Consider the following 24,751-nt stretch of genomic DNA (forward strand, 5'->3'; position numbering starts at 1 on the left):
TGGATTGAATGCTTTGGAACGTTGTACCTGCAAGTGGCTTTAGTGGCCACAATACCATTAGGATTCCATGGGCATTATTTGTGCATTACCCCACACGCTTGCCGGGCAGCTGCTGCCCGGTGAAATACTGTCCACACGTTGGCTAACGCCTCGAATCCGATGGCTGTGCACGGGCGCTGGTTGTACGTGCGTGGATCATCAATAATCGAGTGCGTAAAAGACGCATTCAATCTCGTCAGCCTCCTAAGGCAGGGCATCTGAACGTGCAACAGCGCAAGATCAATGCCGGTGAAAAACGGCCATTGTTGCCATTTGAGATGCTGCACGCATGTTACTTCAGCATTTCCTGTTCCAGATCAGTTTATAGGCCGCCCTGAATGTTCGTGGCGCGGCGTTCCCCAAACTGAATATCACCAGAGCACTCATGGCCTGCAATGAAGGGAACGACGACTGGCACGCGCAACGATTTCGCTGCTTTTGATCTGACCCCCCACCCCAACCGGCTGTCCTCAAGCCAGTAGACCTGCTTGGGCTCGGGATGCCACACACCCACGCGGTTTTTAAGCATTTCTGACGAGGACTCGAAGCTTTCGAGGTCAGGGAGGACATGGGGAGATTGCAACCCATGGCATCTTGTCAACCGGATTGGCATCAGCATCGCAGACAGCGAGCCTAGCGCGTAGCAATGCGGCTTGGACGGACCCGGTAGACCCTGAAGCACCGAGCAGGTAGCACGTGATGTGTAGCGGTATAAAGAAACTGAAGGCCCGGCATGGCGCTACCTGCTCGGCTACTCGCCATCAACCAGCATCCAGAGCAACAAGCAGCCAGGAGACGATGCATTTGCTTGCACATTTCACCGAGTAGGTGGAGCGCCAGGACAGCTGCTGCGACGAGTAGAATGTACTTGCCATGTGGCCGGCTGAAACAACGGTCGGAGAGCACAGGCAATGCAGGTCGTAGTTTTGCTCGGCATCCTGCAGTGGAGGGAGTAAATTTTGCTGTCAGGATCCGGAAAGGATGGGAGCAGTGCCCCAATGTTTCCCGATCTTTCACCGTTATTGGAAGAGTTGCTTTTGTAGTCTCCTGATAATCTTATCTCAATCCAACTATCGTATTGGGAGAGTCACAATTTATTCTTTATTTAGGAAGAGTTGAAGTGAATTATTGGGTTGTCCCGATAATTAGAAAAAAAAGGATCATTATTCTCTCAGAAACTCTCCTAACAATTTATGGAACACGATCTGGCTGGTGTGGCAGCAGAAGTAAAGTTTTTTGGACGAGGATAATAACGGTGTGGAGCTGACTGCTGGGGCCACTTGGTAGCATGTTTGATCTCTGCAGGAGACGACAGTGGCTTTCCGCATGATTGCAGAAAGTACTACACAATAGATGAGCCCGCAGATGATAAAATGTTTGTCCACGTGCTTTGTTGTCACGATTTTTACAACTTACTTTTACTCTCTCTGTTTTTTTTTCCACCGAAAACGGTATGAATAGATCTTACTGGCTGCTGTAGTAGCTATGCTTTCGGTGAGTGAGGACGAAGGTGATTAGGGGGCACACGAAGCAGTGTCAGTGTTATGGATCGTTGGTAAAAGGGCAACCTACAAAAGGTCTAAAAAATGGTAAGCTATATGATTAGGAAAAAAATGAAAAAACGGGTGCTTTTCCATTTTAGAAGTATACGTATTTTAAGTCTACGAGAACTATTCTTACTTTTGTTAAGGACATCATTTTGAATATCCATAATGAAAAGAACAAAAAAAGAAAGCTCAGGCTGCTCAATTTCAGTCAGTTTCCGGCCACGGACGGATTGATGTCGAGGCCCATCATCGCCAAAGCCCATACAGATTCTGACTCGCAAAAAAAAGCCCACACAGATTCTCGCTTGGCCCAACCATAAGCAGCAGATTCTCTCTTTTCTCTCACGAGTCCCAATCCCAATTTGTGTGATCGTACCAAAACTATTCGACTCCCACTACGTTCCGATTCGGTGGCCTTCCTTTCTCTGTCTCTCCTCTCTTGGTATTCCTTTCCTGGCGGCGACGACTGGGCGAGCGGCGGCGCCGTCTTCGCTTGCCGGCGACCTGCACCCACCAGGTATGCCCGCCCCTTCCCTTCCTTTACGGCTGTGCGAAACGGAGCACCCCGAATCCTAACGTAAGCTATCTGTATTCGGATCTGACCCAGTTACAACAACTCGCCTACTAACTTCGATTTTGTTTGCAAATTATCGGGTGTTCACGTTTACACCCATGTCCTATGCTGGGTCCGCCCCGCGTGCAGTTCATAGATCTCATGCGACGCTGGCAAACTTGCTGCGTCCTCTCGCAGGTGGCGCGATGTCTTTGCTGGTTTGAGTAGGTCTGGGATTAATCGATGCTGTTAACTTGGATCCGATATTGGTGGCCTCTGCTGCATTTCTAGTGCTTCATAATGCGTCACAGTGGTTCTAGGTTTTTGTGACTTGTTCCGTGCATTGTCAATATCAGTACTGCTTTGGGTGTTGGGCTGGTGTTTGGCGCAAAATGTTAGAGCTTGCCAATGATTTTTGGAGTTTGGTTGGAGTCCTTGGGGATAAATGTGATAAAAGGCGCCATTTTTCCTATAAAATTCCTTCTCTGTTCTGATGAAAGCAGTCATTTCAGCTGTACTTAGTGAACTTGAATTGAGATTTGTTTGCAGAATGAATTGCTTCGGGTATCCATAGTGGGTTTTGATTCACAATTATCATTTTCCTTAACAATGCATACTATCTGAAAATGCTAATTTGTGTTCATAGTCATTCAGCAGTGTCACAGAGGCAACATTTGCGATTTATGGTAGCCTTCGATATTGGTTTTATTGATTGCATTACGATTGTTACACAAACCATTTTATCATGGTTTCCTGTTACTGTGTATTTTCATCATTGCCTACTGTATTTCAAGTCTACAGTTGTGGTATTACACCTTTATTTTATTTGTTGATGGCAGGTTTGAGATAACTTGAAGCAAAGGTTCAAAGCAAAATGGTACCACAATATTTAATTCTTTATTTTGCGTCGCACCACTCATTGGCATGATGCTTATTATCTGAATATCTGTAATCTTAAAAGCATTCATCTTTTGAAGTTCAGGTGTATATCAGGTGTATATGTCTTTATCAGTCTGATCACTTTTGATTAGATGACTACAAGTTAAACCAAGAAGGATCAAGCCAGCCCAAAATCGAACTTCATATGAACACATTATATAGCACGCAAAGTTCCTTGTGTTACAGTACTGTTTCATTCTTAGCTTCGAACTTCTATTTTTTTTATATATTAAGTGACGTGGATAGAAGTCTAGTTCATAGCATGGTTAAGATCATCTTGAGATTTAGACTATTGAACATATTCCAATGATGCAAACATTATTTTTATTTATTCTTCATGTGTTATCTTTGGCTTCCCTGGCTCTATTATGGATGTGGTTAATGCATATATCAACATGATTCCTTTTATTCCTGCAGTTTTACGGGGGATATGCATACCATGGCAGTACGTTTGAGCAAACGTACCGTTGTTATCCAGCATCCTTCTTTGATAAGGTATACCACTCCTTGGTGCTCTCAATTTTATCTGCTCATACCTAGCACTTTGTTCTCCTTGTACATGCTGAGTTGGACTTACACTTCTTCTATTTCTTTTTTCAGCCACACCTTGAGGGTGGTGACAAAGGTAAGTGTGGAGAGCAGTTTGGCTTTGTCGTCTTTTTTTTTAACGCACAGTTAATATGACATACACTTGATATTGTATTGTTGTTGTCAAATGCAGTAATAATGCCACCATCTGCCCTTGATCGCCTGGGTAAGCTCAGTAGTTTCTTTATCCTTAGCCATAAGATTTAATTTTGCAACCTCCTCTTGTTGACTTAATTATACATTCATAGTCATTAATTCTTTGGGCTCTTTGTAATAGCTTCCCTTCACATCGAGTACCCAATGCTATTTGAGCTGCACAATGATGCAACTCAACGGATTTCACACTGTGGTGTTTTGGAGTTTGTGGCAGAAGAAGGCATGATCATCATGCCCTACTGGGTATGTGCAAAAAGTGAACTTTTTTACTGCTATCTTAAGCCTGTCTTGACTGATTTTTTTTCTATGTCTTCACATATTTTAGATGATGCAAAACATGCTTCTTCAAGAGGGTGACACTGTCCGTGTGAAAAATGCCACGCTTCCCAAGGGTACATATGTGAAGTTGCAACCTCACACAACTGATTTTCTGGACATCTCAAATCCAAAAGCCATGTAAGTAAATCAATAAAGTTGTTCTATACTTATCTGTTAAAACCTTTATTCCTTTTGGCATTTGGCATCATCATTCTCATTACTTGCTGGTGTAACTTTGCAGCCTGGAGAAAACTCTCAGAAATTTCTCCTGCTTAACTACGGGAGATAGCATCATGGTTGCTTACAACAACAAACAGTATTATATTGACATTGTTGAAACAAAGCCTGCTTCAGCTGTTAGCATCATTGAGACAGACTGTGAAGTGGACTTTGCACCTCCCCTTGACTATAAAGAACCTGAGAAACCACAGCAGCCTACAATTCCCACAAGCAAGGCTGCTGCTGAAGGTTTGTATTTAGCTTCTTTGAAAAAAATTTTGTAGCCTATGAATGCAATTGACTTGTTAGATGTGCTTGTTTTACAAGGTTGATCTTCTCATCCCTATCTGTACCTTTGGATTCTAGTAGTTTCCTTTCTGTGCCTGGCACTGCCATCTGGACACTCTACAACCAGAATTAGTATTTTGTCCATTTTCTATAAGCTTATATGTGATAAAGCTAGGAGCAAAAAATCTCCACCTCAACAAACCAACCCGTCAATTCATCCAAACAACCCCAGGGTCCGCTCGTTTTGCGGCAAGATTACATCTGCATAATACGACCTACCACAGATCAATCTAAGCTCGGAAACACGGAATTAATCTGGGAAGAGCAGGGAGGTCACCTTGGTTGGTGGCGCGGTGTCAAGTTTCTTTGATTCTGAATGAGCCTGTTGAGCTCTATATTAGATCTGTCAAATTGTTGAAGTGCATGAAACACTACCTGTGTGTTGTGTTATATAAAAATTTTCTTGTTAAATATGTTTGCTTGCTGTTTCAACATGCAGTTGGAGACACTGTAGTTGAAGATGAACCCAAATTCAAACCATTTACTGGATCCGGAAAGCGGTTGGATGGTAGAGCCTCAAAACTACAGGCATCTGAGGTTCCATCCACTGCACATTCTGTTCCTTTGGATTCAAACAAAAGAGCAAATCAGCAAACATCATCTGCGCCTGCAACTACTTCTGGAGCTAGCAATTCCACTCGTCAGAAAACAGGAAAGCTTGTTTTTGGTTCAAGTGCAAGCAACAATAAAGAACCACAAAAGGTATTTCCCTACTTTAGTGCAAGCTTGCTATTTTCAATTATTCATGCTCCTTTTTTTCAGTGAATTTTGACGTTGATTTTTGGCTGTCTGCTTTGCATAAATCTTGTGAATGTGATCGATGAACTATCAATGTTAATCTTTATTGGCCAAATATCTGAAGAGCTAACCTTTTCAAGTTTAGTGCATTGTATGCCAATACAGATTAAGTATGCTAGATAATCCAACATCCAAATGCGTTGAGGAACTCAAATCCATTTAAAATTTCTTATCCTCTCAGACATTTTTGTAACCCACATATTCCGACTTTTGGTTCGATGGAACCAACATTTCTTTACCTACTGTAAGCTATTCTATCCGTTTGGAACTAGTAGGCATATAATTCTATAAAAGGTCAAACTGCGTAAGTTTTGAGCAACAATTAGTCACTATATGCAGTATGAAAGTTATTTCAAAGATCTTTCAATATGACATTGATCTTTATTTCAATTGTTGATTTTAGTTTAAGATAAATTGATGGTCAAAGTATACATTGAAAGACTTCGTTAAATCCTATAATATGCCTAGTAATAAAGAACAGTAGTAGTGGCTAGCATAGAGTTTGTGCATTGCTATGGAATCCTTTTTTCCCTTGAGGGAAAACTGGGTGTGTCTAACTCTGTATTTCAAATGCGTCTTGACTTGTTTAATTGATGTTTTAAGTTAACTTATCAACAAGCCCTTGTTATTAAACATATAAATGAGGAGTATTTCAAATGTGTCATGACTTGTTTAAGTGATATATTGCAAGTTAGGTTCTAGATTCTTGAATTTCTGCAGTGTATTGTTGCCCCACCTCCAGATTTTTCTACTGCTCCTTATAGTTTGTCAATCTTGATTTGTGGCCATTGGATGGAATTTGGCAAAAAGGAAATTTAAGACAACGTGGCATTCCTTTGAACCATTGTCTGTAGTCTGTACTCTGCTTTGTTATCTATTAATTAGTATATGGAATTATCTATTACAGATCTTGCTACATGATAATGTAACAAGTGATAGTCCTCGGCTGCTAATCCCTTTTGGGTGTTTCTAATCTCTTTTGAAGTGTCTTTGGCGGGTTTTGACAGCATGCGCAGTTGGCCAACGTATTCTCAGGTTTTGGATATGATATGAGCAGTTGCTGATTTCTGTTGAACTGTAACAGGCTCCTGCTAAAGAGGAGGAACCCCCGAAGAAGGATGAGCTGAAGTTCCAAGCTTTTAGTGGGAAGAGCTACTCCTTGAAACGTTAGCTGCCCATTACTAGATTTAGCCTTACAAATCATGTTCAGTGGCAGCTGTAGACAACTGTGTCTTAAGTATCCACCAGCATGTAGATATTATTTGAATTATGTAAATGTTTATCTTCATGGAAATATGGCCATCTTTCTATTTAATTACAAATATTCTAATAACGATCTAATGCGCGTTATCCTTCGCACTCTGTATGCACAACTGCTCGAGTCTACTGTGAATTTTCAGTCATGATTTCTAGATGGTAACAGCGTGTCAAAATCTAAAGCAAATCGCGCATGGAACATGAGCTATCGTTCTCAGTGGAAGACCGGATGGCAGATGAGTGTTGGGCCCTGGGAGTTTGGTTACGTGCCTATTTTATAAACCCTACTTTCCTGCTGATTGCTGAACAAAAGAGCATTATATGCTTTGTGGTGGACCAACGTACTGAACAAGTTCTTTCAATAAGTTTCACTTGCCACCTTTTATTTTGCCCCAGCATCTATTACTCATCTATTTTGTTCACTCGTACTCCCTCCGTTTTTTCATGAGGCACACAGGACATATCAAAATTCAAACTTTACAATTTTTGACCAATAATTTGACTATTATTTTTTTATTTTTATAATGTAAATTTTATATGGTTGGACTCGTAATCAAATATACTCTACAATGATTATAAATTTATAACCATAAATAATATAATATAATATAAATAATCAAAATATTATTTGGAAAATTATGCCAAGTTATGCTTACAAGATAGATGGAGGGAGTACGTTTCTTATTGACCAGTCAAAAGTGTAATAGGATTATGGGATAGCGTTCAGTACAGGAAACAGTATCGTGCCTATCTTACGACTGGATAACTGTAATAACATTAATGCGCGTATCTTACGACTCCTTTTGTGTTTGCTAAGGGTGCGTTTGGTACCGAGGACGGGACGGGACGGGATGGGACGATCCCACTTCATCCCGTGTTTGGTTTGGAGACAGGTGGGACGGAGACATCCCTACCACAGAATATACCCAAAAGATCCGGGACGCCCCCGTCCCGCAAAAACGAGCGGACGGGTTCGTCCCACTTCAACGTCGTCGCCTCCCGTCTGACGGGCGAGCTCCGCGGGCGAGTGTGAAGGGCTGGCGGCGGGCGAGCTCCACGGCGAGTGTGAAGGGCCGGCGGGAGGCGAGCTCGGCGGGTGAGCGTGAAGGGCCGGCGGGCGGCGCGCTCGGCTCCGCGGCGAGCGTGAAGGGCCGCGGCGGGCGAGCTGCGCGACCCCCTCCATGGCCGGCGGGGGCCGGCGGGGGCGAGCCGCGCGGGCCCTCCATGGCCGGCGGGGGCGAGCCGCGCGGGCCTCCATGGCCGCCGGGGGCGAGCTCCGCGGCCCCCTCCATGGCCGGCGGGGGCGAGCCGCGCGGGCCTCCATGGCCGCCGGGGGCGAGCTCCGCGGCCCCCTCCATGGCCGGCGGGGGCGGCGCTGCCCGACCCGCCTCCGACGGAGCCCGTCCTAGGGGCGGGACAGCCAGGGCCGATGGGCGCGGGAGCTGCTTGAGAGCTGGCTGGCGATGGCGGATGGGGAGAAGGGGGTCGGTCGGAGAAGATAAAGTTGAGGAGAAAAAAGAAAGAGGATGACATGTGGGCCCATAGATGACATGTGGGTCCTACTAAAACCTGCAGCTAACGGTGTTACCCCGGACATCCGTCCCTCATTTTCAATCCATCGTACCAAACACAAAATTGGGATGAATCCATCCCTCTCAACCAAACATCAGACGGGACGATCCCATCCCCCGAAAAATTAGAACGGGACCGTCCCATCACTCTTTGTCTCCGAACCAAACACACCCTAAGTTACCAGTTTCTGACCTAACCATCACACACAATAATATCCTACTCCACTACTTTATCTTAGTACTAAGATAAAGTCAAAAAATCCAAAACGCACATTTGTCAGTGTCGCTCTGCTCTCAATGCATGGAAGTGCGAACCGTCTAGTTTGCCCCAGTGCCGACCCACACGGCCACATCCAGTCATCCACACATATAAAAAAAATGATCGCACATCATCCCATAATTCATCATCTGTTCAAGTGCTCCACTGAAGGAGAAGGACAACAGTGCACCATCCTTTTCTTTAGGAGAAGAGGACAGACAACACTATCCTTGATCTCAAATCAGGCAGCAACCAAGCAACGCAACGTCTCTCTGACGTCCTCGCCGAGGCAGCAGCATGCATGGGCTCTGCAACGCTTGCTGGCTGCTTCTGCAGCTCTGCGTCGGTCCAGTTGCAGTTGGGAGTGGCCAGGCCACCGATCGAACCGACGAGTCCAAAAGCTCCACAGCGCCGCCTGTCAAGATCGGAGAAAGCGCCGCGCACCAAGAACCGAGATATGTCGACATGTTTGTGGGCGAAGCAACGCGCACTAGCTCTCTCGCTGGCTTTTTTTGGTTTTGGCTCGCGCGTTTGCTCGCCGTGTCCTTTTTCTGGTGCACATCGTCTTCAGGTAGCACGTAGGCGTTGGGTGCTTCTAGCTTTCTTCCCCTCTCCTCCTTTTTTCCTGGGTGCTCGTCCACTTGGCTCTCGAAATGGTGGATCATCTCCTAACTCATCGTCATCTAGACCAGGGTTAGTTTTCCTTCCTATCTCATGAGCACTACACTGCCTGCTTGAATGCTTGATTGAATAGATAAATGTTAATAACTGTCACGATAATGTTTCTTCTAACCTACCACACGTCAGGCGAAAGGCGTATCGTGCCTCCTGGTTTGTCCAGTTACGTTGTACGTGTACAAACGTATCAGGTGCCCAGAACATTTGGTGTGACCAACTGGCCACTAATAAGGACACACGGACGATCACGAGTCACTGCACGTACAAGCTTTGTCTCCATGACGTTGCTGCATGGTGGCATTTGACCTAGTTCATTTCGTCTCCAACAAGGTTCCAGTAGTTTTCTTCGACCGGATCGACCTGAAATCTGCTATTTGCCTGCCTGCATGCATTGCGGTTGCGGTTATGCATGCTTATATCAGCAGCTCCTCCATTTTCTCTATGTTTACATACAGCTACAGTAAGCTGCTGCCAGTGTATCGCTGTCGACAACTGATGTCGTGAGGAGGCGACGACGAATCACGAAAACATGACAAACCAAACACGTAGCCAGCATCGATCGATAGACTCCTTTTCTTTGCCCAAATTAAAAGCGATGCCCTTAACAGACGACGTGCAGGTGAGGGAAGGTGACGGATCGCAGAAAAGCATGGAATCCTTGAGCTCGACCGATCGATCCACCGGCATGCCATGCTTAAAACCCAAGTAAAACTCGTGGCAGCAGCAGCAGCCCTTGTATTAAATAAACAAAGAGAAGAGGTAATCAGGAGCCATCTACATTGCGCTAGCTAGCCAGTGCCTAGTAGTACTGTGGATTCCAATATCCTGAGCTGTCTTGTCGAGGTGGCACCGCATAACAGAACGCGATTGACACGCCACCTCCACGTAGGCACGACGACACACACCGCCTAGCTAAAATATAGCTAGCAGCCGACATGCGTGCATGAGCATGGGTGAGATGAAATGTCAGTCTCGATAAAAGGAAAAGAAAATGTTAGCAGCCTGTTCTTTGTCGATTCACACCTGAATTTTGAACGTAAAAGATGAACGAAAGCTGTTAGCTAGCTTTTCTTGAGAGCGCGGTGCTACCAAAATTTGGTGTTTATATTAGGATAGGAAACAATGATGGTGCATCACGTGTGAGAGCGATCGGGAGCAACTGATGCTCCCATGCATCCTCTACATACTCGGATAAGCTAGTACTAATAATGACGATGATTACATTACATGTTGGCTAGCTATTGATCAGTGTTCAGTACTACTACTACTATGCTATGCTTACTAGTAAAACACGCTGCAGATTTGGGTGCGACACTAAGCTTGTGGCATATACTAATTAACATTTACAATTCAAATATATGCTATATATACAACTTCAAAATGAGGCCTTCTGGCAAGTACTCACTCTTTCAAATATGCTGAAGGTGTCAGAGTAGTACTGCAACGAAGTGGTCCATTGTGTGCGCTAGGCGCTGGGCAGATAGAGACCAGATTAGGCCAGGCAACAACTGCAAGCGCGAGTACGCAAAAACCACCATAAACACGAGCTGGCCGGAGGCAAACCAAGAGGTGGTCCAAAGATTCATTTGCCTTTTACACAAAGCAACACACAATTACTCCTCCACACACGTCGCCAATATAATGGATCTACCGCCATCGCCACGTCTCCTACAGCCGTAGCCGGGCATCTCGACGGTTCGACCTCATCCCCGTCGTAGAGTGGCTGGCTGGCGCCAACGGACTGGATGGGCGGCCACTTGGTCAGGCTCAGGCAGCAGGCAGGCAGGTCCTCCACTCCAAGTACGCTACGAACTGTGCGAGCCACTGACTCACTGTATCGGAATAACTACGCGCGTACTTAGCAGCAGTACTTGGATCGCCATGTGTCGCAGCCGGCAACCGATCTTGGGTTCTACGGAAGCGCCCGGACGGCCGGTTGTCCCCGGCACGGAAAAAGCCAGCCTTTGCACCTGCCCTTTCCTTCCTTCCCCGAGCACGGGAGGAAAAGCATCGCATCAGCATGTGATCTGTTTCCCCGATCGGACGCGAGGGAATGGAGCCGGAAACGCCTGCCGATCCCGTACGAAGAAAGATAACTCCCCGACCCGACCGCCGGCATTTACCCGCGGCAACCGCGCCGTGCCACGGCTCGACAACCCCCGGAGCCGACACCAGAGCCGGCGCGCGCGTACGCGATCCCGCCGTGTGCTCCGCCACTCCTGCCCCGCTGCCCTGCCGCCGCCGCTGCTGCCGGTCACGGCTCCACCCCACCCACCGCGCGGAAGCCGCAGCTAGAGCACGTGGTGACGGGTAAGTCCCTGGCCGTAACCACAACTGGCCTCCGCCTAACCCAGGCTGTAAAGATCTCCTCGCGCGCCGCGCCGCGCACGCACACGCACACGCAGCCGCAGGCACACACCACACACCAGCCGCACCACGCGCACACCAGCAAGCAGCAGCAGATCGGCCGCGGCCACCAGACCGCCAGAACCAAGCCCACACCCGCTGCTCCCCACCGGCCCACCCCACTCCACTCCACTAACCAACAACGCCCACTCCGCCCGCTTTCCTCCTCCGCGCATTTAAAAATCAGCCACAGCAAAGCGCGAGGCAGTAACAAATCAGGCACAGCAAAGCAAGGCAGTAAGCAAGCAACGTGGGGTTAATCAATCAGGCAGGTAATAAAGCTGGGGGATTAGTGCGGAGTCGTTTGAAGCAGCCGGGGGTATAAAAACCGCGAGGCAAGCAAAGGGGAGACCTGCCGAAAAACCACTTGGGCCGCCACCGCCCCGCCAGCCTCTCTTTCTCCCGCCTCCCGAGCGCCCGCCCAACGGGGCCAAGCGCAGTCGCGCCATGGCGCCGTTCCAGATGCGCTTCGGGCTCCAGATCTCCCCTGCGCGCTCCGACTACGAGGAGGACGACGAAGAGGAGGAGGACGAGGAGGAAGAGTACGACGAGATGGAGAGCGAGGGGACGGCCTCGCCCCCGATGACGATGCTGCGGGCGGGGAGGGGAGGTGGTGGAGCAGGGGGAGGGCTGGTGGGCGCGGTGGTCGGAGCGCTGCGGAGGTCGCTGGTGATGTGCAGCGCCGGCGCCGTGGGGGACGAGGACGACGACGAGGAGGAGGACGGCAGCGAGGGGGAAGGGATCGAGATTGGGCGGCCCACGGACGTGCGGCACGTCTCCCACGTCACCTTCGACCGCTTCGGCGGCTTCCTCGGCCTCCCCGCCGACCTCGAGCCCGAAGTGCCGCGCCGCACGCCCAGCGCCAGGTGAGCTCGCACGGCAGCGTGAATGATTAAGCGTTGTTTACTTGTTGTTTTTTTGCCTATATACCTCGATTTTCCCTTTCGTTGTACTAGTTCTGCGTAACTTGATTTTTCGACTGCTTACGTGAAGGGATTGTAGCTTTCGTGAATTGGGTGCTGAAATATGCTTAGTGAAAAATTGTTTCCCGTTGGTCTTAGTTTTCCCAATTTCAGTTGGTGCGCAGCACAGCACTGGACTTCATCGAAGTTCAGGCACCAGTATTGTGTTCCGGGAACTCTTCCTAAGCAAAGCTGGTGGAAGTAAGCTGCGTTTTGTTCTGCTCTGCGTTTAGAAGTGATCCAGAGTCCCTTTCAAAAAAAAAACAAGAAGAAGAAGTGATCCAGAGTGGTAATAAGGGGATTAGGTTATGGGTTTTCAATTAATTGGTAGTAACTGAACGAGTTGATCTCGTGAAGAGAGACGGTAGGTGGTAATTTACTTCTAAAGTACTGCAAGTTGTTGTTTTCTGTTTCAGGAAGTACAGATGAGAATTTAGTTATTTTGGATTGTTTGCTCTGCTCTGCACCTGGCATATATCCAGTTTCCGAAGATAAATGAGTGCTTACAAAATATAAATAAGTTAATTATAGGATATACTTACATGTCTAAGGGTCTAGTGAGCTGTCAAGTGGATTTTGTTGCCAAACTTGATTTGCCCATGTGCTTGAGCTTGAAGCAACAAGGGCTAGGCTGTTTGAGGTGGTTGGCCTGTTGGGCAGCATGGGCAACTATTAAGGAATCTTCTAACCTTTCTTTTATTTTTGGAGTACGTTCATTTGTACTTGCGTCAGATATGCTCTCTGATGTTTTTGTCCTTTTTCCATTCTACAGATAACTTCCCATAGAATTTTAGGTTGTTGACATCCATTCAGGATTTTGCTCAGTTGACGAATTGGTTGAGCTAGTACTATGAACATTTTACTTGTTGCGTTGCCATTACATCCTTTTCCTTAATTAATAGTGGCTGGTGATGCGGTGGTTAGCTGTAATGTTGACCTCAAATTCTACATCATACGGCCTTAGGCATGGTCTCCAATTCACTATTTTGCCAGTTTCTAAATTTTTCTTGGTCAAATTCTACATGCAGTGTGAGTGTATTTGGGGTTTCACCTACCTCTCTGCAATGTTCATATGATCAAAGAGGGAACAGTGTGCCCACAATACTGTTAATGATGCAGAGGAAGTTATATGTACGTGAAGGACTTAAGGTATAGCCAGCCTAATCAACGAATTTAGAATTAGAATGTCAGTAATCAAAACTGTTTGAACGTTTACATATGTCCATTTTATCTTAGATTGAAGGGATCTTCAGGATTAATGCAGAAAACAGTGAGGAAGTCAACGTCAGGGCCCAATTAAACAGTGGAGTGGTTCCAGATGAAGTTGACTTGCACTGCCTTGCTGGGTTGATAAAGGTATTGTTGACTCCCGCAATTTATCATTCATCTGCAGTGTGAGCTCTTTCTTTAACTTTCCATATTGAGAAAGACCTGAAACTGACAGTCAAACATGTAGAGTTGCAGACAGAATGTTGTGAAATATCAAGCTGCTAGGTCTTGAATAATAAACATGAAGTTCTTAAGAATAGTAAACATGAAGTTATTTCAAGGGAAAAAATGTATGATTGATGCAGACCTTTTTTTTGTGAAAAATGGGTTGTTACTTGGGTATTCATGTTGTTCCCATATTTTCTTGTACTCCACTCCATGATCTCTGTGTTGCCTTGTAGGCATGGTTTCGGGAACTTCCTGCAGGAGTCTTGGACGCACTGACACCTGAACAAGTAATGCACTGCAACACGGAAAAGGAGTGTGCCCTCCTTGCTTCTATGTTACCACCAGTGGAAGCAGCACTACTTGATTGGGCAATTAATCTGATGGCCGATGTTGTAGAGCATGAAAGCCACAACAAGATGAACGCCCGAAACATTGCGATGGTTTTCGCACCCAATATGACTCAGGTTACCAACAATGCCTCTTACTTTATCTGCAGATCTCACCAAACTGCATGTGCTAATCATTGGGAATTTATCTTCCAGATGGCCGATCCGTTAACCGCCCTGATACATGCAGTTCAGGTGATGAATTTCCTCAAGACTTTAATCTTGAAGACTTTAAAAGAACGAAAGGAGGCAGCTGGAGCAGTTTGGGCATTGCAATCATGCTCCGGTTCCCCACATGACCAAGATGAGCCTCAGATGCCAGAGCATTTGGAGAAACCTTCAGTTCTTTCAAGTCAGAAAGACTTTGATTTTCCCATGATTGATAGGGCCACTCCTGTTCAAGTCCTTGGAGCTGAGAAAGCTATCCATCATGACTCACAAAGCCGTTCTGATGAGCCAAAGAAGTTTGGAATTGACATGGACCGCAAGAAAAGCCACAGTGATGTTTCCTCTCTTGGCAGAGATCTGAGAAACCGAGTCAGTGGTTCTGGAAGAGAATTCGGTAACAGAAATACGGAAGGCTTGTTCGACAGATTTAGTTTTAGGAAAGGGGTTGAGAGGCTTTGCAGGCATCCCGTGTTCCAATTGAGTAGGTCCATGAAGAAGTCTGCAGACGTTGTGGTCTTTGATGCCCCCAGAGAAGCAAGACAAGCCTGGGTATGATACGATGACGATATTGCATGTAATATCTAGTTGGTGATGCTACTCTTTTCACCTTTGTGTGTAGCAATTAGCCATTCCCCTAGTTTGTGTGAGTAGAACCGATTAGTGGTTAGCTTGTTAGGTTACAAAATTGAGGTTATCTGGGTGTATAATATCGCCGTTTACTTCCGACGAAAGTGTCTGGAGAAGTAGCATGTAGCTTCCACCGAGTGAACTCAGGCTCCGTGGCTCCGTGGCTCCGTGCTGTATGTATACCTGAAATGATTGCAAACTCTTGATGGCCTCTTATAAACTTGCTGATATGCTGTAACATTATTAGCCTGTACAGTACAGTAACTGTCACTAAATTGTTGTGTAAATGCATATCCTTTTCTGGAGTAGGATGCATTCATCAGATTGACCAAATAAAAATGGTAACAGTGTCTGGCTGCCTTCCTGGACTGCAAGGTGCCACCCAGTTGCCTCTGTCCTCTGACCCATCTCGATGCTTGTCCTCTCTTTTGCTGAAGCAATCAGGCCTATGACCGTGTCAACATGTACATCAGCCTCTGCAAGCGACGTGTGCACACACAAGAAGCATGGCAATGCCATGTGCATGGGAATATATTCAACCTCAGAGATATCTCTCAGCTTGCAACGTGCAAACACAAGATGGCTTTGTCCCGTGCTCTCTGCTGCTCCTCTCTCATTGCGACGCTGCTGCTCATTGCTCCTTCATCTGCAGTAGTGTCTCGTGCTCTCTTCATCTTTGGAGATTCCCTTGTTGATGCAGGCAACAATGACTATCTTGTGACCCTTTCCAAGGCCAATGCGCCACCGTACGGTGTCGATTTCGCATTCTCCGGTGGCAAGCCGACCGGAAGGTTCACAAATGGGATGACCATTGCAGATATCATGGGTAATGTCGAGTGTGAGTTTGATGAGTAACTGTGATTTCATACTGGATTTAACGTCTTCAGGTACTTGGCTGTCAGGTGAAGCCTTGGGGCAGAAATCTCTTGCTCCACCCTACTTGGCCCCAAATTCAAGTGCTGCAATGACGAACAGTGGGATCAACTATGGCTCTGGTTCTTCTGGCATATTTGACGATACTGGTTCTTTTTATGTATGCAAATTCATTAATTGCTTAGCTGTTATTTACATTTTTTAAAAATGTTTCTTACTTATATATGAAACATCATTGTAAGATTGGACGAATTCCGCTACGACAGCAAATCAGCTACTTTGAAAAGACCAAAGCCCAGATACTGGAAACCATGGGCGAGGAAGCTGCGACTGATTTCTTCAAGAAGGCGCTCTTCGTGATAGCAGCAGGATCCAATGATATTCTGGAGTATCTTTCACCTTCAGTGCCGTTCTTTGGACGAGAGAAGCCTGATCCTTCATCCTTTCAGGATGCCTTGATTTCCAACCTGACATTTTATCTGAAGGTTCTACCCTCCCACTTGTAGACTCGTAGTAAAAAGTGAACTGCAGTTTTCTGTCGATTTCTCTCATTTCAAGCTGATCTCTACTTTCCTTTCTTCAACGCAGAGGCTGAATGAACTGGGGGCTAGGAAGTTTGTTGTGTCCGATGTCGGGCCACTAGGTTGTATACCGTACGTTCGTGCTCTGGAGTTCATGCCTGCAGGGGAGTGTTCAGCATCTGCGAACCGTGTCACTGAAGGTTACAACAAGAAACTGAAGAGGATGGTCGAAAAGATGAACCAGGAAATGGGTCCGGAGAGTAAATTCGTGTACACGAACACGTACGAGATCGTGCTGGAGTTTATTCAGAACTACCGTCAGTATGGTATACTTTCCTTCCTTGCTGCCGCTTACTTCCCGCAAAATGCAGTGCTACAGAGTTCAGGTTTCAGAACTCCAAACGGCATACCTGGTACCTCCTGCTGTTACTGAACACGCAAAGAATCGCTTGTGGTAAACGAGATCTTGGTTCTTTGACACCGCCAGGTTTCGACAACGCGATGGACCCGTGCTGCGGCGGCAGCTTCCCTCCGTTTCTCTGCATCGGCACGGCCAACTCCAGCTCCTCGCTGTGCAGTGACCGCTCAAAGTACGTGTTCTGGGACGCGTTCCACCCGACGGAGGCCGCCAACCTCATCGTCGCCGGCAAGCTCCTCGACGGGGATGCAGCAGTGGCATCCCCCATCAACGTCCGCGAGCTGTTCCAGTACGAGCACAAATGACACCGACTGTCCGGTACACGATCGATGCGCCGTCCAAGCCGGTTCATCCAGTGTTTCTCTTAGGCTTTTGGACTGGGTGGAAGTGCGAACGGGTCAATTGGTTCCATGTGCAAATGGGTAACTTGAAGAATGTGACCGTTCCTTCGTTTTCTCAAAGCTTTAGTTTCTTGTGCCTTTATGTTGTTTTCTGAAGCCTGGAAAGATTGCTGACCGTAAGCAAGCTGAAAGAAAGAAACAGCCGCCTTTCTTAGCTCAGGCGAGTCGCCGTCGTTGAACGGGCCCGGTAGTCGAACGTACGGCGCATGGCAGTGGCAAGCCAGGCCGGCCGACGAGTGGTACTGCAGAAACCGCACGGCGCGCCAGAGAAAAATTGAAAGAAGAGCCGAGTGCAGAGCAGTGCACAATATTATCGGCCGGACCAAAAGCACGACCGGCCAGGCGCCGCCGGTGCAACTCACCGGTCGCGGGGCCGGCTATATATATGTATATATATGCACACAAAGCTTGGTGAGACCCGGCCGCGTGTCGGCTCCCCACCAGCTAGTTCCACTCCCCCCATGGAGCCCGCCGCGGCGGCCGCGGGGTGGCCAGAGAAGCTGCCGGGCCACGACCCCGAAGCAGCCGCGCGCGCCGTCGAGGCGGCAGCGGAGGCCGCCCTGCGGCGGGCGGCACCGTGGCCGCGGGTGTCCGCCACGGCAGCGGGCCTCGTCGCGGTGGGGCTCGGCGGCGCGGCGCTGCTGGTGTGGTGGGCGCTGGCGTTCCACCCGGCGCACGCGCGGCTCTGGATGGTGCCCGCGGGGCTCGTCCTCCTCGGCACCCCCGTCATGGCCTGGCTCTCCCTCCTCGCCTCCGGCCCGTGCGGCCGCCAGCCCTCGCCGCCGCCCGGCGCTGGCGCGTATGCATCAGTTTAGCACTTTGGCTAGCTGCGCCTGCGCGCACTTTTTTGCGTACGATCGATGCTCATGCTCAGTTGCTTTTCCTCGCCTGCTTGTACGTACGTCCTGTTTGATCAGAGCACCCTGTAGTTTCATTGCAGCTTCTTCACATGTGTGTGTGTGCTTGCATGTAGATGCACCAAGCTACTCCTCTGGTTAATCTCTTCGTTACCGAGACGTTGCAGAAAGTGCGTGTTCTTGCCAAGCTGCTAGCTAGAGCGGGAAAGCATGAAAAGATATGTTTTTTTGTTCGGTTCTTCCCCTCGTTGCTCCGTTGAGTGCGACCTTTCGGCAGATGTGCTTGTCCGTGCTGCTTCTAAGTCTAACGCGAGGCGCGTGCTAGCCGCCGAATCGTGACCATTGGTCGGCGTCTCGTCGAGAAGTGGACGTGCATTATGTGGCCAAAGGGACCCAGCTGATGATATTTCTCACCGGATAGGGAGGTTTTCCACCCATCGTCCAGCTTTTGCTGTTTAGGAATGGGCATTGCATCAGGTAATTGGAGGCTCCAGTGGATTAACGATAAGATTAAGCTATTGGAACCGGAACTAGGTAGATTAATTGGCTGGGATCTAAGCTTATCCTGAGATAAAGGATGCATCCTTCTGCGAGTGTGCAGTCTGAAGCACCAACTGATCCGGTAAGCATGGCATCAGACAGAAATGAACGGCCAGGGGTAAAACCGTAAAAGGTGAATGACTGACCGACGCTTGTAAGGACCACTCTCAGGCTGCCAAAGGAGTTTGCTTGGTACAAAACGACCTGGCAAAAAGGAATTTGTTTGACACGCTACAACCTAGACGGGTTCTCACCTCTTGCCGAGCAAACTGTACGTGCCAGTCAAAGCCCGTTGAGTGCAACTGCGCGAGCAGGAATACAGCCATCAATGCCTTATATAAAAGGGAGTAAGGGACCAACTTATGTTCCCTTCTCTCACTCTGTTTTGCAACCAGCAGAGCCATGCCATCCCTGTAGCCTGTAGGGATGCTAGTCGACTCGTCTAACAGGCTATCTTGTGGCTTGTTAGGCTATGAAGTGCCTCCGTTCAGAATTCAGATGTTGCCTCTGAAACCTACAATAGTATCAACTAATTCTCATTATGCAGACTATTTTCAAGTACTATTTATGGCAAAAAAAAAACTATATCCATCTGTTCTAGCCTTCAGGGCTAAAAGATGCTGGACCTACTCATGATTCGTGATGCTTCCTATGGTTCATCATTCAATGGCAACATAATTACCATGAGCACCATTGATTTGGATGTCTTGTTGCTAACTACTGTACTTATCCTCAAACAAACAAAAAACCGAAGAGAAAATGTTTGCAGGATAGCAGTTGCACTGCTTTGACTCAATATCCACTTTTATTTCACTAATATTAACAGTGATGTACAATCATTTCGTTTATTGTTTCTGGGAGTCCCTACATTCCAGTACACAAACAGCATCCAGGAGGGGAGAAACAACAGGAACAGTCTGAAGAACAGGGTTCAGATTAGCTGACCAGTGAGTAATAGTGGCAAAACCCCTCAGATGGCTTCAGCTTCAGGGTGGACTTTGGAGCCAGGATAAGAAAACAGCTTGGTAGCATTTTTGTAACTCAGCTCTGCCAGTTCTGCCTCTGGCATTTCAAGCAGTGATGTCACATACTTCAAAACCTGGAAAATAAGGGACCCCACAGTATGTCAGAAGCTTTTTCTCATCCATTTATTGCTAAATATGAAGTAAACAGGCCTTTTCTGAAGATGGAACGCTCAAAGCACAGTGGACTGCTTAAGAAATTTAAACAAAAGGACTTGGGTATACTAGCATACGCTTTTAAAATTACACGCGTGAAAGAGAAAAAGAATTTTTCATTGTATATTTGTCTTTTTTTTTCTTTCACCTCCAAGACAACTTTATTGTCAAAAAGGCGCACAAACACATTAAAAGAATAAAGTAAGGACAACCTTGAAGAAAGGAAAATTTCAGCCAAGTGCACCCAAGCCAAAAAAAAAAACACACTTACGATATGGATATTTTCTGGGTGGTTCAAGGATTCATTTGATGCAGTAGTGGCCTGTGACTCTGAATCTTTGTTATGATTTTCAGTATCTGCATCTGAACTGGGCACAGGGACCGCTGATACAGAAACATCATCCAATTTTGGCAATGCATCAGGTGCATCCGTCTCTAAAAGAATTCTATCCAAGGGTATCTAAAACAAAAACAAAAGCTGTCACTGGAAAACCCTTCTGAGATGAAATGTCATTAGTATACAATCAGCATACTTACTGACTTCAGCATTTGCTTTGCTTTAGTGGATTTCATGCCTGTCAAGAAGCCAGACAATGAAAAGTAGCAACCTAAATTTGCAAGGCCAGGCACCATTTCTGCAGATCCCATATACGAATGTACCAACACGCCTGCTGGAAAAGGTCCAGTTTGCCTGGAACCAAGATGTTAACACACTAAAGTATGCTCCATGGCATCTCGCTAAGTCATTTGTATCCAAGACAAGAAGGATTATAACGGCATTGGTTTTCTATGTATCAGAATCACCGTATCCCTTACACCCTTACATACAAATCGATGCATGCCATATTAAGTGAGCAAAGCAATTCAAGGGTTTCAAACTGGACGTAATTTTAATAATAAAGAACAAATAACATGTCTTACTTCAGTATTTCCAGAAGATCACCAAATGCCCGCACACAATGAACAGAAACAGGTCTCTCCAATTCCTTAGCAAGTTCAAGTTGTCGCTGGAACACTTCAACCTGTGATAAGATTGTTTTGCTGCTGTTATAGACTTATGGGTATTAAAATTTAATAGGTACATTTGTGTACAAACAACTAAAGTAGAGCAATAATAGTTGAAATAGCAATATTCACCACAAAACTGAAACTCCTGATAGAACTCATACACAGGCATGCAACAAGAAGTGCAGGGTCCATGCTATTGCTGAGTACAGACCTGTTCTCCGAAGTCGATGGTTTTTCCATGTGAACCTTTGTCCAGACCAATCTGCATTAGTAGTGAACATATGACAAGATATGATTTCATGACCATGATAATGAATCCAATTCCTGAATCTGATAAACCACCTGAGCATACTTTTTTTTAGGAAAACCACCTGAGCATACTAATATAACCAAATTCCTGCTATGGAAGCCTTACTTTGCAGCTTAGAACAATCTAGTGGTCCATATAATTTACCGAGATTCAATTGCCGGCGAAACACTTAACAGTTTAACACCAACTAGCGGATTGGGAATTTTGGACGGAGGAAAAGCTCACCTCCCCAACAGCCGCCTCTGGGGTTTCAGCGAAGAACCGCCGGAGCGAATCCATCCAATCCGGCGACCTCTCGGGGACCCACCTACCAAAGTCAAGCAACCATATAGCGTAATCAGCAGAGCCACGCGAGAGGCAGACAGGGACCATCAATGCTCACCATGGGTGCAGGCCGAAGCAGGGAACGACGGCTGGGTGATCCTCGGCCATCTGCTTCACCAGGTGCCAGTCCTTCTGCGCGCGCATATATTAGGGGAGCGGTTAGCGGGGAGCTATATGTACGCTTTTGTCCCTGGAGACGAGGTCGTTGGAGGGCGTACCTCCGAGGTGCCGTTGACCGCGAAGTGGGCGACGCCGGAAGCGGCGGCGGCGCGTATGAGGGCGGGCGCGACGGCCACGACGCGGGGGTCCTGGAGGTGGCAGTGCGCGTCGAAGAGCCGCACAGCGGAGGCGGTGCGCGCCGGAGCCTGGGCCATGACCGGCGGTTGGATGCGGTGGACGGAGCCGGGGACTTGGTGGGACTGTTTTGTTGAAGCGGTGGCTGCTGTGGGAGGCTCCTACGTAGATCTTGTGATAAGCAACGTGGCTTTAAAGCTAATAGGTCCAATTTATACATAAATTATATTCAACATTTCGAAAAATTATATTCAACATTTCTTAACAAATAGATCAACATTTATAAATACTACATTCAATATTTTTTAAAAATAACTACGTTCAACATTTTTCTTGAATTTCAATAGAATGGATTCAACATTTACTAAAACCTATATCAACATTCTGAAAAAAGTCGGTGTTCTTCTCTAGCTCCAGGGCACACCGGCGACGGTGACGGGTTCCTGTACCAAGGGTACCCCTGGGAAAGGGATTCAAGGCAGCCAAGACACAAAAGGTTAAGGGTCCAACAACAGGAGACGCGCTGAAGACGGTCCAGACGACGCTGCGGCCGATCGCCTAACCTCCCTTGGTCACGAGCCAAGAGCTGTAACTCGCTGGTTCAGCCAGATCGCGGGTGGAGCCCTCAAGGGGCCCATAATGCCCCAACCACTCCTTGACTAAATGGTGACCGATGCCGTACCGGAAGCATTAAATACATCCTCCTGACCGCTCCACGTCGAGACATGACCGGGCGAGGGGAGCCGACCTTTAGCCAGCGGGTCCAAGAGTAAGGCTACACCCCTTGGACCGCCCAGGATGACCTGTAGAGTGAGGCCACGCGCGGTCGTATGCGCCTACGCGCTCCGACATCATCATCACCCTCGCCGCCAGGGTGAGTCGTCAAGATCAAGACTCTGCCCCCACGCCGAGTCCCGTACGAGCTCGCGGGCAAGGTGGGACCTAGTGCCAGGCGTAACGGCATGGGGATGTTGTGAGCGTGCCAAGGAGGTCGGGGAAAGCCAGGAGAAGCGGCACGTCCCGTCCAGGCCGCTGACCAAGGCTCATCCACTCATCTCCGGTACAGACATCAGTGGGAGCTTTTGTCCCGTTCACTGCCACGGGGTTGGCGGATGGGACAGAGCACGTCGCAGAGCAGGTCAGGCCGTGCGTAAGCGGCCCACGTCGCATAAGAGCCATCGTACAGGGCATACGAAGCCCACGACCGGCCAAGAAGACAGGACAAGAAGGCCCATCGGTGCAAGGCTGCTCGACCATGCCACAACCCCCAACCTCCGAGGTCGGGGAGCCCCTCCATTTCTCAACATTGTCACCCGGTCCCTAGCCTATATAAGGGGAACTGGGCCTTCCTTCTTGCTCTCTCACATTCCACACATACACCCACATATCACACGAACGCTTGCTTGCAAGCACTCCATTGTAACCCCAGTGCACTTGATCCAAGGAACACGACTCCTACCAAAACTGGATATAGGAATCTTCCCAAACCAGTATAACTCCTTGTCTCTTGTGTGCTAGCCATCAGAAGTGAGGAAAGCGCGGCGCACCATCACTAATCGACGGTACAAAACACCGATAGGTGGCGGCGTGTGGGGGTGCGGGCGGCGACCGCACGCGCAGCCCTGAGGGCACGTGGCAGCGCAGGCGTGGGGACCGCGGGAGGTGGCGCGGTTGGGAGCGGCGGTCGCTAGCAGCTACGCGGCCTGGTGCGAGGGCCGCTGGCGGTGGCGGTGGCGGCGGCGGCGGCGGCGGCGGCAAAGGGGCAGCACAGTGGTGGTGGAGACTAGGGTTGAGGAGGTGCATCCGATGGATGAGAGTTGTCGCACAGATCTCAAACATTGGAAGCCAAATAACTAAATAGCTACCGGAAGCCATATAGGATCCACGGCTTTGGGGAGTGGTTTCTATGGGCTGGTGTACGAGGATTCAGTGTTGGCTCAGCAAAATGGCGGACGCTTTTCAGCCGGGTTGGTTGGGTTGTCGCCGCGCAATATGTTTAGGCCTTTTTGGGGGGCGTTTTACATGTGTCCCATGAAGTATTGTGGACAAAGAAGTCTGGGACTCTCTCCCTTCCTAGATGCACATCAATCTCAACAGTGCAGCCCACAGAGTGGGGAAAGGCAGCACAAGAATGGATCGTGCTAGCCCAGAGTCTAAATTTTCATAGTGTCCAAATCAAAAGTGAAAAGGATGTTAATCGCGCATACAACACATCAAGGAACGCATTTTATCTGGACATCTCGCACACTCCAAGACAACAGCTCAACTTCCAAACGGTTGCCCATCTCACATGCTCCACGAACCACGGATGCACCATGCACGGGCATTGTTGGCCATCGCTCCTCAATCATCACGTCGCCTGGGTGGAGGCGTGGACCAACCACTCACGGGCTAATGTGCTCCTGTACCTTGATACGGTTGCAATCATGTAGAACACAAAGGGCTCATTTGGTAGCCTGTATAGGCTCAGCCGGTCCCGTGAGCTAGGTCCGAGCCAAAAGGGCTAGGCTCATGGGGTGCAAAGATGTTGATTGGCAAATCTGCATCCCATGGTGCTGGTGGGATTGTATTTGTTATGATGGGCTGGCTGTGGACCCCCCATAACTACCCCAAACTGCCATCTACATATGGCGTTTGGTGGCATGCACAAGGGATAGGTGCCCTCACCATGTGCAGGCCATGGTGAAGGATACCACCCAGCCGCAGGCGCCCAGAAATGCAGAGAACAAATGATGAATGCATAAACTCTTATTGAAAAGACCTAATCAGGG

The 24,751-nt window shown here is 47.9% G+C and overlaps 4 protein-coding genes across 5 annotated transcripts; 3 read left to right on the forward strand and 1 right to left on the reverse strand.

The window, feature by feature from the left end:
• Positions 1 to 1,968: 1,968 nt before the first annotated feature.
• LOC101752645 (ubiquitin fusion degradation protein 1 homolog) lies at positions 1,969 to 6,871 on the forward strand. The gene is made up of 10 exons (XM_004976506.3): positions 1,969 to 2,103; positions 2,979 to 3,016; positions 3,496 to 3,573; positions 3,679 to 3,703; positions 3,800 to 3,832; positions 3,944 to 4,065; positions 4,148 to 4,278; positions 4,382 to 4,608; positions 5,147 to 5,409; positions 6,590 to 6,871. The coding sequence occupies exons 2-10, from the start codon at positions 3,014 to 3,016 to the stop codon at positions 6,674 to 6,676; spliced, it is 969 nt and encodes a 322-aa protein (XP_004976563.1). The 5' UTR covers positions 1,969 to 2,103; positions 2,979 to 3,013; the 3' UTR covers positions 6,677 to 6,871.
• Positions 6,872 to 12,014: 5,143 nt separating this feature from the next.
• On the forward strand, positions 12,015 to 15,499 carry LOC101753055 (rho GTPase-activating protein 5). The gene is made up of 5 exons (XM_004976507.2): positions 12,015 to 12,542; positions 13,667 to 13,787; positions 13,875 to 13,994; positions 14,309 to 14,539; positions 14,618 to 15,499. The coding sequence occupies exons 1-5, from the start codon at positions 12,124 to 12,126 to the stop codon at positions 15,182 to 15,184; spliced, it is 1,458 nt and encodes a 485-aa protein (XP_004976564.1). The 5' UTR covers positions 12,015 to 12,123; the 3' UTR covers positions 15,185 to 15,499.
• A 141-nt stretch (positions 15,500 to 15,640) lies between these two features.
• Positions 15,641 to 18,413, forward strand: LOC101753459 (GDSL esterase/lipase At5g41890). The gene is made up of 5 exons (XM_004976508.3): positions 15,641 to 16,082; positions 16,159 to 16,289; positions 16,372 to 16,614; positions 16,718 to 16,976; positions 17,138 to 18,413. Exons 1-5 carry the CDS (start codon positions 15,719 to 15,721, stop codon positions 17,371 to 17,373), a joined length of 1,233 nt encoding a protein of 410 aa, XP_004976565.2. The 5' UTR covers positions 15,641 to 15,718; the 3' UTR covers positions 17,374 to 18,413.
• Positions 18,414 to 18,971: 558 nt separating this feature from the next.
• On the reverse strand, positions 18,972 to 22,140 carry LOC101754149 (3'-5' ssDNA/RNA exonuclease TatD). 2 transcript variants are annotated; one of them, XM_004976511.4, is made up of 9 exons: positions 21,905 to 22,140; positions 21,745 to 21,818; positions 21,588 to 21,669; positions 21,264 to 21,314; positions 20,966 to 21,066; positions 20,582 to 20,735; positions 20,316 to 20,504; positions 19,812 to 19,965; positions 18,972 to 19,380 (listed from the first exon to the last, which is right to left on the reverse strand). In XM_004976511.4, the coding sequence occupies exons 1-8, from the start codon at positions 22,058 to 22,060 to the stop codon at positions 19,837 to 19,839; spliced, it is 936 nt and encodes a 311-aa protein (XP_004976568.1). In that variant the 5' UTR covers positions 22,061 to 22,140; the 3' UTR covers positions 18,972 to 19,380; positions 19,812 to 19,836. The 2 variants fall into 2 exon arrangements, with proteins under 2 accessions (XP_004976568.1, XP_004976567.1); XM_004976510.3 differs by lacking the exon at positions 18,972 to 19,380 and having other exon boundaries at positions 19,629 to 19,965.
• Between the last annotated feature and the right edge of the window lie 2,611 nt (positions 22,141 to 24,751).

This window comes from Setaria italica, chromosome VII (genome assembly GCF_000263155.2).
Source record: "Setaria italica strain Yugu1 chromosome VII, Setaria_italica_v2.0, whole genome shotgun sequence".
NCBI classification, from domain to species: domain Eukaryota; kingdom Viridiplantae; phylum Streptophyta; class Magnoliopsida; order Poales; family Poaceae; genus Setaria; species Setaria italica.

Excerpts from the sequence above, each read along its gene's own strand:
- LOC101752645 (XM_004976506.3), top strand. Across the intron at positions 3,704-3,799 it reads CCTTGAGGGTGGTGACAAAG|TAATAATGCCACCATCTGCC; the intron begins GTAAGTGTGGAG and ends TGTCAAATGCAG. Across the intron at positions 4,279-4,381 it reads ATCTCAAATCCAAAAGCCAT|CCTGGAGAAAACTCTCAGAA; the intron begins GTAAGTAAATCA and ends GTAACTTTGCAG.
- LOC101753055 (XM_004976507.2), top strand. The coding sequence starts at position 12,124 with ATGGCGCCGTTCCAGATGCGCTTCGGGCTCCAGATCTCCCCTGCGCGC. Across the intron at positions 13,788-13,874 it reads ATGTACGTGAAGGACTTAAG|ATTGAAGGGATCTTCAGGAT; the intron begins GTATAGCCAGCC and ends ATTTTATCTTAG. Across the intron at positions 13,995-14,308 it reads GCCTTGCTGGGTTGATAAAG|GCATGGTTTCGGGAACTTCC; the intron begins GTATTGTTGACT and ends GTTGCCTTGTAG.
- LOC101753459 (XM_004976508.3), top strand. The coding sequence starts at position 15,719 with ATGTACATCAGCCTCTGCAAGCGACGTGTGCACACACAAGAAGCATGG. Across the intron at positions 16,083-16,158 it reads GACCATTGCAGATATCATGG|GTGAAGCCTTGGGGCAGAAA; the intron begins GTAATGTCGAGT and ends CTTGGCTGTCAG. Across the intron at positions 16,977-17,137 it reads TCAGAACTACCGTCAGTATG|GTTTCGACAACGCGATGGAC; the intron begins GTATACTTTCCT and ends TGACACCGCCAG.
- LOC101754149 (XM_004976511.4), bottom strand. The coding sequence starts at position 22,060 with ATGGCCCAGGCTCCGGCGCGCACCGCCTCCGCTGTGCGGCTCTTCGAC. Across the intron at positions 21,067-21,263 it reads CCATCGACTTCGGAGAACAG|GTTGAAGTGTTCCAGCGACA; the intron begins GTCTGTACTCAG and ends ATCTTATCACAG. Across the intron at positions 20,505-20,581 it reads CAAAGCAAATGCTGAAGTCA|ATACCCTTGGATAGAATTCT; the intron begins GTAAGTATGCTG and ends TTTTTGTTTTAG.